Source organism: Telopea speciosissima, chromosome 4 (assembly GCF_018873765.1).
Source record: "Telopea speciosissima isolate NSW1024214 ecotype Mountain lineage chromosome 4, Tspe_v1, whole genome shotgun sequence".
Classification (NCBI taxonomy): Eukaryota; Viridiplantae; Streptophyta; class Magnoliopsida; order Proteales; family Proteaceae; genus Telopea; species Telopea speciosissima.
In genome coordinates this window covers 15,034,176-15,047,561 of record NC_057919.1, presented here as the reverse complement: position 1 = coordinate 15,047,561, position 13,386 = coordinate 15,034,176, and the positions used below count along the sequence as shown (strand labels likewise).

Sequence of the window (13,386 nt, the reverse complement as noted above, 5' to 3'; positions counted from 1 at the left end):
AGTTGAATGGAGTCATGTATGTTCAATGTAGGTCGTAAACCCTAATTTTAATGTAACTCCCTATTCATTTTCTCTTTTGGAATTGCAGTGATATAGGAAACAAGCCTACTGTTAGGCGATTAAATTATATATAGTTAAGTCTTCTAATATGGATTTAGTGGCGATTTTTGAACTGAAAATCCCTCTTAGCAAATCTCCTCCTATTATGAGAAAGATTGGAATGCATCAATGCTCTTTCAATGGTAACGATGGTGGTAATAGGATTTGGGTGTTCTGGAAAGATCATTTATAAGTGGAGGTGTTGGGGAGTTACTCTCAGTTCATTACTCTTTCTTGTAGGATGGTGGGTTCATGTAACGACTTCATTGTCACCTTTGTTCATGCTCTATGCATGGTTTCAGAGAAGCTTATTTTATGGAAAAAGGCTTGAATTTTTTTTCAACCATGTCTTCTCCCTAGGCCGTTTGTGGGGACTTCAATGCTATTTTATCTCCTTTGGAAAAGGCTGGTGAAAGGTCAGCGTGTGCGACATCATCGGAAGAGTTCAGTGATTTTGTTAATAGGGTTGCTCTCATTGATGCATGTTATGAAGGTAGTCTATTCACCTGGTCCAGTGGACAATCTGGTAGAGGAATGGTAAAGGCTAGATTAGACAGGATTTTCTTAAATCACATTTAGCTGTCCACATTTCAATTTTTCAAAGATCGCCATTTGAATAGATCTTGCTCGGATCACTCCCCTATCTAGTTGCGCCATTTCAATTTTCAAAAAACCATTTTCTTTCAAATTTCAACAGATATGGCTTTTCCACCTTGATTTCAAAGATTTTGTTTCAGACGCATGGTCTACGTCCTTCATGAGAACTCCTCTCCAGGTTCTTTTTTTTTTTTTTAAATAAAAATATTCGGGCAAGGCTCAAGTTTTGTAATAAAGAGGTCTTTGGGAACATCCACCAAAATGTCAAAGATGCTAAAGATAAGATTACCTATGCAGAAGTGGCGTATGAATTGGATTCCTCTGAAAAATCTTTCAACCAGCTTCAACTTGCCCGTAACCACTTGCAGCAAACTCTTCTTCAAGACGAAATTTTTTGGAAGGAAAAATCAAGAATCAAATGACTTCAAGAAGGGGATAGACATACTAAATTCTTCCATGTTGTGGTTAACATCAAGCGGAAGAACTGTGATATAGACAAAATTAAGGATTGCCAGGGTGAGTGGATTTTTGGAGCGGATGGTGTTAACTCTGAAGCAGTGAAGGACATTAGTGCCATTTTCTCTTTTGGGCCTATCTGACCTGACCCATCCTTGCTTGAGGCAATTCACGCAGTTGTTAATGCAGAAGACAATGTTTTTCTTATATCAATCCCAACATTGGAGGAGGTTAGGGATGCAATATTTTCTTTATCTAAGGAAATGAAGTGTCCCAGGTCCAAGACGGTTTCTCTGGGCACTTTTTTATATCATGTTAGGACACCATTAGAAATGGTATTTGGGTGGCGGTGAAAGATTTCTTTGCAAGAAGAATTTTACCTAGGAGTTTCTCTTCTTCTCACCTAATTGTCCTTATTTCAAAAATGGAGTCACCTAACTAAATTTATGTCACACTGTAGACCGATCAGTCTATGCAACTTCTCTTACAAAATAATTGCTAAAATCATCTCCAGCAAAAAGCAATCTGGCAATTAATTACTTGACTAATTCTTCTTGTATATCTTTGAATTCCTCTACCTTCTTTGCAGATCGATAAGGATATTCCTCAGGATATTTGTCGTATTATTTGGGAGGACAAAGCTGGACTTCCAATTTTTTGTATGTAATTTTGTTTTTTAGTATTGTGATGAAAAAGGGTGATCGCGCTGATTTATTTTCAAGTTAAGAGTGATTTTTTCTCCATGGATTAGGACAAGATGGGTTATGGCCCCCTTGTTCTTATTGGCTTTTTATCTTAATAAAATTTAAGGCTTCCCCAAGTCCCAGATGACATTCGGGTTAAATTTTTTTGTTTTTAAAAAAAGAAAGTATGCCCTTGCTCAACACCGGCTGATTAGCTAGTATTGTAGAATCCAGGTAAAGGATCCGGTCCCAGTATTGTTTTAAAAATACTTGGAGGAAATCCTAAAGAGGAAGGTGCTCCATTCGACACAAATATAGCTTTTAATTAGAAACATGAAATGTCTTGAAAAGTGAACAAGAGCAAGTGAGTGTCATGTGCAGTTTTACCTTTCCAACCTTGGAAGAGAGGAAAGACGAATTGGAATGCGAGGAAATTAACTGACTTTTAAACCCTTAATTTGTACTGTCAATGAACCCCCCCCCCCCCTCCCCCCCACCATACACATGCCCAACTCCTTTTTTTTTTCGTTTTTTTTTCCATCCATCCATCCACTAATTCAGATCCTTTACTATCGAGCTGCCCGGTAGGACCCTACTACCAAGACACAATAAGACGAGGAATGACTATCTTACCCCTGCCCGAATCCATTGCTCAAATAGGGGTAAGATGATCATTTACCACATTGTTATGTCTTGATAGTAGGGTCTTGCCGGACAGCTTGGCAGTAGAGGATCCAAATTCTCCATCCACCCACGCTACGTATAAACCCATATATCTCATTTAGCTATCTAATTATACTCTCCTAAATTAACCCTTTTTACTCTTAAGAATCTTTCTTAATATTCCACCAAAAGATATCCAGACTTAATTACCTGATTCGATTTACTCTTAAGAATCTTTCTTAAGATTCTCTCTCTCTCTCTCTCTCTCTCTCTCTCTCTCTCTCACACACACACACAGTGGTCCTTATTGGAAACCATCCAGAACAATTGGCTTTAGTGACTTTTGGTATTATATTGTAGATGTGGACTTTAGCTTTAGTGAAACTTGATTTCTTTAGAAAATAAAAAATAAAAAAATCTATCTATTTTATTAATTTCTAAGTTGAAGGTAGTTTCTGACGAAGATGTTATAGCCAATCCATGTTTCTAGTTTGAATCCTCCGAATCCCATCTTATAGGTTAGTAGGATTTGCTTGGGAGGAGGGTAGAGTAGAGGTTAGGTGAAGCTGATCACTTCTCTTCTAAGTAGTTGTCATGTGTGGGCTGCGCTGCGTATATGTGTCCTTTATTAATTAATTAATTATATAGTTAATGGTCTAACTATAAGCAAATTTCCTATTTTAATTAATTGGATAGTTAAATTAATGGTGGTCTTAGCAATCCCTTCTTGGATTTTGTGCTTAATTACCACTCATATATAAATCCCACCAAAAATCATGGCGTAAATCAAGGCGTAATTACATGGTCTGTTTCAAATCTTTTTGGGTTTTTGAGTTATTGGGTTATGAACTAAGTAGGATTCCTCGTCCAATAACTTAAGGTTTAAGATTCATTTAACAAAGAAAGAGAGAGAGAGATTATAACTAATTAAGCATGAGTTATGGATAGAGGGAACAAGGCACTATATGGAATAGTGTCACAGGAGCACAGACAAATTCTAATCCCCAGCGCGCATTGGGGGGCACCAGCACCAGCACCAGCAACACTGGCATGGTTGTGTTTCCCATCCCAATTCAATTCAAGACGCACTCACATCCCTAGCTAATGGCTTTCCTTTCCTCTTTTGCTGTTTCTTTTGGGGATTAGAATGCTTGCTTCTTAATCCCTATTTTATTTCAGGGTTGTGAGTGGCTTGCTTGCTTGCTTTGAATCCCCATATGGTACAGGCTATATAGAGTTATATATTAATTATTATAAGTATATAGTACATGCAATGCAAGCAAATATGGGAGAGAGAGGGAATCACCTGGTCTAATGGGAATGCATTATTGAAGTTTAATTAATCAACCACCTAGTATTTTCTACATAACATGCCTAGAGAAATTTTGATTAAAAAAAATTTATTTGAAAAAGAAAAAGAAAAGCTTAATTAAGTGTAAAAGTAGTGAGTGCTAAGCTGAAATTGCAGAATTAGTTTTAAAATTAGGGGTGTCAATCAGTCGGTTTGGATCGATTTTGGTTTGGTTTCAGTGTGAGGATGAGTGAGTCTAAAACATACTCCAATAAGGGTGCACTGGTTTCGATTTAGGTTATGTTTATCTTATCGATTTGGTATCGGATCGGATTCGATTTACCATGAAATTTCTGAATTAGTTTTAAAATTAGGGGTGTCACTCAGTCAGTTTGGACCGATTTTGGTGCGAGGATGAGTGAGTCCAAAACATGATCCAATAAGGATGCACCAGTTTCGATTTGGATTCGGTTTCTCTTATCAGATCGGATTCAATTTACCATGTTAACATATTCATAAGTATAGAAGAAAATATGTGTTTTTTTAATGAATTTTAGGTTGGTATCGATTTCTTATCGGATTATATCGATTTCAGTCTACTTGTTTAAGATCAATTCAATACGGTCCAATTTGGGCTCAGTGTCACAAAAGCCCCAATCCAAAACATGATCCAATAAGCTCATATCGGGTTCGATTTAGACCAATTTTGATCGGTTCAGGCAACCTTTTGACATCCTATTTAATTAAAACACCAGCAAATAGGTAAAATTTGATTAGCTATAGTGGTTACGAGGAGGAAACCTTAATCCATGGCCTTTTTTTGGGTAGAACCGGAATCCATGGTTACATGATAGAATGGTAAGAAGCTGAAGAAGTTGGAAGATGGGGAACAAGAGGTGAGAGTGTCGGGATAAACATGACATCACCTTAATTTAATACCATAATCAGAACCCTATGATGAAGGTATTGTTGTGATTATTTGTATAAAGTCTAAGTCTATAGCATGTGAAGAGCTAGGGAATCACAATCCTCTCTTAAACCATGCGTATCTCCTTCAAATCCTCTTTCCCCTGTATCTTACTCTGTTTCTTAATTAAACTACTAAGTATTCCATTTAGTTGGGCAACATAGTCAACCTTGTTAAGCTTCTTCCCATTTCCCATTACTTCTTTCTGGAATCATTCTTTCTCTCTCATGATCATGTCATCCTTATCCGTTCTAACCACCTTCTTCTTTACTTTAAACCCCTTAAATAGTAAACAAAACCCCTAATAGGTTTAACCACTAGAGGGAACTTCTCTTACAATAGAAACCAATTAGGTACTGTCCCTTATCTAATGAGGTTGATGGGGGTGAGGTCAGCAAAGATGAGGACTTTTGAGGCTTCTCCCTATACTCCCTATAGTGCTAAAGGGTATTATTAATAGGGTTTTCTAAAACAACACAACACCCAATCACTACTCTTTGTTTTCACATGTGACAGAACACTGACACCCCTATAAATGAGAATCCTTCTCTACAGGTTAAATTCAGTGAATGTTCTTAGGTTGGTTAGGAATGGTTCCACGTGTTAATCTACTATCACTACACGTCAAGCCTACTTTACTCATCTTTGTAAAAAAATTTACAGAGAGAAAAAGAGATGGGCAGTTGGAGAAAGTCTCTCTAAATGTGTAAGACAGAAAGAAGAAGATAAGCCCATTACTATAGTTACCTCAAACAAGATATGAAATGGGTTTTAATTGTACAAGGCAGGTGCTACAAATAGAAATAGAGATAGAAGATTAGGCAGGGTTCAAAGTACCTGAAAATTGAAATGGACCCAGTTCATAATTTCCTTCAAGTACCCTTGATGTGTCTCCTACACACAAAAAAAAAAAAACCCTAGTTACTTACCACACAAGGGTCCATTACTGCTCCTCCCTTGGGCATTTGTTCATGCTTTAATCAATTATGAACCTGACAACCTGAAAGACAAACAAGTTTGTAAAGTCACACACTACAAAGGAAAGGTAAATATGAAAATGTAAGCTATTGTGGCGGCTACCGTTAACAAGTTTCAGGCTTTGTTGTGATTGGTGGACAGGTCTGAAATGCCGCGAAGAGTCCAACCAGAGAGTGGCACGAGAAGGGTTGTAAGGACAGCGGTCCCCAAAGCATTTGGGGATGGGGTGTTGACGCGTAACTATTGCTTTTAAGAGTTTTGAAATCCCATCACCATGTGATGTTCCCATGGCGTGGAAGTTTTCTTTGTTTTCTTACTGTCTTTTATAATAAAAGACTCTCTCATCAACCCATTGGTTGGTTTTCCAGAAGTCATAGCTCTCCAACTTCTAGCCCAGAAGAATGAAATTGACCCATTTGGAGTGACTCAGAACTATCACCATTTGGAAACGGGTCCACCTGTCGGAATGGGTCCAGGATATCATTAGATGATATTTCCACTTCAATTGGACCTTCTTTGACTGTTCTAATTTTATGGGTTCCAACCATTGAACAAAATACCATCAATTACCAGCTAAGCTTGATCTTATTTGGATCCTGTTAAGGAAATCTCTGTACCCAAACACTACCCTGTTGGGGGTGGTGGTGGCTTGATGCTGAGGATCAAGCTTTCTTGATATATACTACTCTAATATATTCTTGACCAAGAAACAGATCCTCCTCTAATCTCCAAATCTCGAGCCACACACACATTTACTCAAACAGAAGCTAGGCAGGTAGGTTTCAAAGCAAAGCTTAAGCTAAGAAGGCCCAGAATATGAACATGAGAAATACATATGGGGGAGGAAGGAAGGAAGGTAGGGAGGAAAGAAAGAAATCCAAGAAAAACCCAAATCAAATCAAGTTAGATAAAGAGAGACCAAATCAACACGACAGTGGAAATTTGGTAACGGCAGTGTTGGATTAGGACCCGCAAAAGGAATCCCAAATCCAGAGGCATTGGTACGTCATTGTTTGAGAATTCCAAGATGGTTTAAGGGTTTCTTTAAGAAGGTTTATAATTTTTTTTAAGGGGTTTCTTTGGGATCCTAACCCTACTTAATTAGGGTTTATAAAATTCCGTGGTTCTTGCCCACGCCGAGCTTTACTCCCTCCCTTGAGTGTTTTAGTCAATAAAGGTCCCCCCCCCCCCCTCTCAACCCCTTCTTCCAATTTTATATTCATTTCGACTCTCTTTTCTCTCCCATCATTTCCTTATATTCGCGTGATTACCTCAACACCCACGTCATCCTATCCATTCCCTCTCTAATCCCCAAACTACCCTTCACCAAATAGTCCCTCTCTTTTACGTCTCTTACCATTTTACACTTTTACAAGTATCCTTTTCTTTTCCTTTTTCGGGTAATAATATAAGTTTCCTTGTCACTCTCTTCTCTTTTTTGTTGTGAACATTTTCATTCTCTTTTTCGTTTTGTTTGTGTAGAATTTTCACTCTATGCATGAGTGTGTGAAATGTATTTAATTAGAAAATTCTCTATGTAACCATGTATGGTTCTTTTAAATTGTTATCATCTGATGTAGACTATAAAATTTCTATTTTCCATTTTCCCTACCGTTATAGGGTAAAAAAAGATCGGTTCAAGGTCCAGCCTAAACCAAACAAAATGGCCTAGAACAAATTGAATCGAGGTCTTATTGGGTTGGTTTTGGATTGAGATATTATCATCCCGAAATTGATTCGATCCACACCAGAAATCGAAAGATTCTAACATTGAAACCAGCTCAATATCAGACTAAATTCAAAATCAAACCAGTCTACTCTAATAAGAAACTGATAACAACTCAAAACCCATTATAAAAGACAGTTTTTTCCATAATTTTGTATAAATATGTATATGAAAACAAATTCAAATCGGACCAAAACGAAGGTCCGAACCAACTTTTCTTATTGGTCTGGTTTCAGATTCACCATTCCCATACTGAAACCTACCCAAACTGACCCTGGATTGACACTGTCTGGTGTATAAAGGAGAGCGAATCCAATTTCAAAGGCTTAGTGAAACCAACTGTGGGTCCCCTCCCCCCCCAAAAAAAAAAAAAAACAAAAAATCTTAATTAGAATGTGTGATAATGGAACAAAATGACCAGATTATCCTCCCCTTGTATTGTGGGTCCTTTGCCTTAGAGGTTGGCTGCGGGCCCTTTTCAAGTTTAAGACGGCTTTCCATTCTTTGATGATATAAGTTGATGGATTCAGTTCTTGATTATCATCATCTAAAAGGTTCAAACATAGAAAGGCTACACAGATGATAATTACACAAAAACCAAGGGTGATTTTGGAACTCAGACATTATAAATAAGCCTCTCAATGTCCTCTTTTCCTCGACATCGATCCACTCCCTCTAAACCCCTTCACTCCTTTCAATCTCTTTTTGGTCTTTCTTCTTTCCCACTCAGAAAAAAAAGACCAAAAAAAAAAGTTTTAAGTAGAAACAGTAAAAACCACCCGGAGAGCTTCTTATGTAAGAAAGTCTTGCTTGAAAATTCAGAAACACAGAGAAAGAAAAGCTTAGAAGAGAATGACTCATCAAGGAGAAGATCAAATGCTTCTAATCTCTCCTTCACTCTACCCTACAGGTTTCTTGTACAATCCAGTAGCAGCTCCTGCTGTAGGTTGGTTACTTAATTACTGGTTAATTATAACCAGTTTTATTGAAATTTGTAGTTGTTGTTTCACCATTAATCTTTAATTGGTTCTTTGATGTATGGGATGGATTTTTATGTTTAGGAGAGACGAAACCAAGACGAAGGAGAAAGAAGAACAAAGGAGGAGAAGCTTCAAGCATGGGTTTTAAGAAAAGGAAGTTAAGTGCAGAGCAAGTTAATCTTTTGGAGATGAACTTTGGGAATGAACATAAGTTGGAGTCTGGAAGGAAGGATCGTTTGGCTATAGAGCTTGGACTAGACCCAAGACAAGTTGCTGTTTGGTTTCAAAACCGTAGGGCTCGTTGGAAGAACAAGCAACTTGAAGAGGAATTCTCCAAACTCAAGTCTGCTCATGAAACTGTCATTGTTGAGAAATGTTGCCTTGAAGCTGAGGTTTTTTCCTCCTCTCTCTCTCTCTCTCTCTCTCTCTCTCTCTCTTTCTCTCTTTTTTACTTTGCATTTCTCATCTTTTGGGTTCACTTTCGTTAGATCAAAGTGTGTTTGGTATGCATTCTTGGAATGCATTTTGGGTCAATTTGCATTCTCAAACGTATTTTTATGATTGAAGAATGTGAAATCCACCAAGAATACATTCCAAGAATGCATACCAAACACAGTCTTAAGAGTTTCACTCTATTCTGACTCTAAGGCCAAAGGACGCGTGGAAGGGTATATGGTCCCCCAGAGCTTGCATTTCATATTTCTCTCACGTTGAGAAATGATTTTAAAAAAAAAAAAGTGGCTTAGGGATTTGGTCTTGTTAATCCGATCTCTTATGTGGGCTAGGTGCATCTAATGGTAGGGTTTGATTTCTCTTATTATCATCATCACACGTGGCTGGTTGTTATTGGGCACAAGCACTTTGTGATGAAGGTTTTAGTGTTGTGTGGAGCCCATCATCACTAAAACAATTTATTAATTTCTTATGTCACACTTCTCTCAAGAAATGCTACTTAGTGCTACAAAGTGGTGCACTTGTTTCCTCGTGCAAGTTGGGACTTGGGAAGATATAGAGAAGGGGGAAGATAGGGGATCCATAGGGGAAGGGTTGTGTTTGGGATTTTGGGGGCATATTAATTAAGGAAACACTAAAACAAAAGAAATGCTAATTAAAGAAAAGAGGCCATTTACTAAGCTGGGGAACAAAGGTGATTAGTGACAACTAATCCAAAGTTGCTTAAGGTGGCAAGGTTTGGGACATTATATTGGATATACTTATATCCTCTTTCTCCTCTCATTGTGTATTATCTAATTTAAAACATGTCTTGGTTTATTTATCATAATATTACACTAGCACAATGTCATACACATGCACGTGGACATCGCTAATTGGTGGTCCCATCGATAAGATTCCTCATTTTAAAGGATGTTAAAGAATTGAATTGCTAAGTAAACTAATTAATTTGGGATTAAAATTAAATTGTATGACTTGGATCAAATCTAATAAGAAATGTAAATATTTCTTGTTGGACTTGCAGATGTTGAAGCTCAAGGATCAGTTGTCGGAGGCGAAGAATGAGATTCGGAGGTTATCGGAGCGTTCCGACGGAGTATCTAGTGGAAGCCCTAGTACTTCTTCTTTCTCCATGGATGCTGATCCTCAGTTTTTTGGTGGATTTGGAGTGAATGAATTCGAAAATCTATTTTATGCACCTGAAAACAGTTATGGTCATGGGATGGAGTGGGCCAATTTGTATTGATATGTGATTATATTATTTATTTCTTCTTCTAATCAATGTAAATATCTGACCTTTTAGTGTGAATCATCATCATCTAGGTAGTTTAGTTCTCTATGTTTAGTCTGATAATGTAATTGTTACTACTAATTAATATAAATTTCATCTTCCACTCTTCCTAGCTTCTCTCTTGTCTGTTAACATGTCAAATCCCTAAAAAGGAATAATGTAAGAACTTTTGATCTTGTAAGAACTAAGAACACCACACTAATTGGACAGCTTTTGCTTAGAAAGGCTTCACTTGCATGTGGTTCTATAGCTCCCACTTTTGTGGTAAGAAGCAGTCGTATCTCACAAAAAAGTATGGGACGTTGTTCTTTGTGCCGTAGCACAAGCTGCGCCCAGGCACATAGGGGTGGGTGCAACGATCACTCTGCCTCCCTGAGTGGCAGGCCCATGTGCCTAGGTACAGCCTGCGCTGCGGCACAGAGGATATTCTCCCAAAAAATATATATCACAAAGTAAAAGAATCCAAAATTGAATGATTACTGAAGGATAAACTGAGCCACAGAGATTTCTCCATTTTTGCCATTTGGAAGATAGCATCCTTTGTTTCTATATACATATGTAGAACTACATGCACCATGCACCCTCTGGCTCACCCAACTACTTCAACTTTCCATAGTTTGTTTTTTTAAGGGAAGGAAGACAAGGACATGGCTTGGATAAGCCTACATTCATTGCATTCAGCCACAAAACCAATCATGATCTTGAGGTTTAAGCAGAAAGGATGGATATCCTTTAGTTTACTACTTTTAACAAAGGGTACTTCAGTTAAAAAAAAAAAAAACTGGATAATAGAGAGTGTTTTTATAATTATGAGATCCTAGTGCCTATATAGAGTTTCGTGATAAATTTGTAACGATGATTCTTTCTTTACAATCAATCTAAGAGAGGTGTGAGGACGAGCAGTTGTATGTTGGGGGTACGATGTTTTGTATTCCATTGCTTGGTTTGTAGGTTGATTCCGAAGGACTGTTAAGAGGTTGTAGGTCTCAAGGAAAAATTTCTTAAGGACTATAATGGGTATTTCAGTAAAATTCTTGTATAGGATTTCATTATAAATATGTAATGATAGTTCTTTCTCTGTAACGAAATTTGAGAGGGATGTGAGGACGAGCAGTTGTAACCCTATTTTCCATTGATAGTGAAACAGATCTCATCTCACCATAGACATAGACAATCTTGCTGAACTACACAAATCCTTGTATTCATTTTGTGATTGATGTTTGTGATTTTCATTCTTTTCTGCATCGTTTTAGAATTCGTTTTCAACAGAGTAATCTTATTTTTCTATAAGTTACACTTCATGGTACCTTTAAGATTAAATGCTTTTTGCCACCTTGTGATTGGGAGCTTTACCACAAGAGGAGGACAGACTACGGCAGTAGAAAACTGAAGGTGCACATGCAGAAGTACCGGAATGTACCAATTGCTACGTTACATAAAGACGCAAGGATTCTTTTTTTGAAATATGCATGAGATGTTATAAGGGTTTGCAATGGATCAGGTTGACGCGTGTCAATTGCCTCACCCCTAATTTTGACTCTTTTATTAATTGTATCAGAGTAGATCAATTTTACCAAACATGTCAGGCCGATTATAAGTTAATCTTGAGTCAATGGGTCAAGCAGATTATGTCATCTGATTTGTTTTAGGTAAATTAAAATCCTATCTCAAATTTGTGAAGATATTTTTTATCCCTAATTCTTATTTCTAGAGATTCGGTCGATTTTGGGTTTAATTGTAATCCAATTCGAATCAAAATTTATGGAGGCCGTCTAGGGATGTATAGGGATCGGATTCGGCTCGGATCCAAATATTTTCTGGTCGAATATAGATAACTCTAAATGGATTTGGGTGGATTCGGATTTTGAACCATCCATTTACATCTCTGCCTTGTGTAATCCAAATCTTCCTGCCCCTAGCGGATACAATCCACTCTCAATCCATATCTCTTGGAACATGATACTCTTTTTGTCATATTCTAGAACCTGTTGAATCTTCAGAAACCCTTAAGATTATTATTTACTTAATTTTTTATTATTAAATATTCTACTTTTTTTTTCTAAACGGATTTTTATCGGAGTATTCGGATTTTTTTTCGGATATCTCTAAAAGAATACTAATGTCCCTAAATGGATACGGATGCGGATTTTCAGTTATCCATTTACATCTCCTATATCCAATTCTCGTGTGCGTGTTCATACGTTCGTCATTCCAAGCATTGTATACACCCCCTCTTTGTATATTTTTCAATGCTTTATTTTGCCATTTGATCAACTCATCCTTTGGGGCTGAACTTGATAAGCAAGCAGGGGACTTGAATTCTACATGTCCACATGACATGCCATATGACACAACTAAGCATTCAATCCATAGAATCCATGGTGGATTAACTGTCCCGAGAAACTTCTCTTATTTTTTTTTGAGAGAAAAGTTTCATGTGGGGGAGCGACCACACACACCCAGACACAATGGGAGATGAAATGACCATCACGCTCTCAGTGAAAGGCAGAAATCCCGCTCCAATGATGCTTCCGCATGCGTTCACATAGACCCCGTACATGCGCAGGGGCCAGGCTCCTCACACAGAAAACTCTTGCCCTTCTTTTTGTATAAAATACACAAAAAACACTAAATAAACACTGGGTTGGCACCGGCTGAGCCAAAAGGATGAAAGCCCAAGCCAAGCCTGGCACAGCAGCAGATAAAATAAGAAAGATCTAAAGCCAGTCTCACCCTTAGGCCCATACACCAAATTCATGCATCCCTTCGGACAAGGGTGGCCAGAAATTGCCAGCTGGGGGGTTAATTTCCAAGAATAGCAAAGTTAACATCTCTTCCAAGTTTCATTACGCATGTTTAAGAAGAAAAAGCATGAGGTAGAGAGGTAAGAGATGCAAACCACTCATTCAATTAAACCTACAGCCAACCATTATTATTATTATTATTATTATTGGGATTAAAAAATAAACTATACTTAAAGCGGGAAAAAGAACTCTGTCCGAGAGTGTGGCCTACTCCAGCACTCTCATGAGTCTATTTCTCTCCTCTTCATATGAAAAGACACCTCTACCCCCCTTGTTTTGACGAGGAGAGAGATAGACACATGGGAAGAGTTCTGACGTAGGTCACACTCCTGGACAGAAAAACTACTTCCCATTTAAGACAGCCAAAGGAAGCATACTTCCTGTACACAACAATTTAA

At 37.7% G+C, this 13,386-nt stretch overlaps 1 protein-coding gene across 1 annotated transcript; it reads left to right on the top strand.

The window, feature by feature from the left end:
• The first annotated feature begins 8,321 nt into the window (after nucleotides 1-8,321).
• LOC122658524 (homeobox-leucine zipper protein ATHB-40-like) lies at nucleotides 8,322-10,292 on the top strand. Its single transcript, XM_043853525.1, has 3 exons — nucleotides 8,322-8,406; nucleotides 8,522-8,832; nucleotides 9,918-10,292. Exons 1-3 carry the CDS (start codon nucleotides 8,337-8,339, stop codon nucleotides 10,137-10,139), a joined length of 603 nt encoding a protein of 200 aa, XP_043709460.1. The 5' UTR covers nucleotides 8,322-8,336; the 3' UTR covers nucleotides 10,140-10,292.
• Nucleotides 10,293-13,386: the final 3,094 nt, after the last annotated feature.

What these genes read in the sequence shown, in the direction of transcription:
- LOC122658524 (XM_043853525.1), top strand. Translation starts at nt 8,337, where the DNA reads ATGCTTCTAATCTCTCCTTCACTCTACCCTACAGGTTTCTTGTACAAT. An exon ending in AGTAGCAGCTCCTGCTGTAG is followed by an intron (nt 8,407 to 8,521) that starts GTTGGTTACTTA and finishes TTTTATGTTTAG; the next exon opens with GAGAGACGAAACCAAGACGA. An exon ending in AATGTTGCCTTGAAGCTGAG is followed by an intron (nt 8,833 to 9,917) that starts GTTTTTTCCTCC and finishes TTGGACTTGCAG; the next exon opens with ATGTTGAAGCTCAAGGATCA.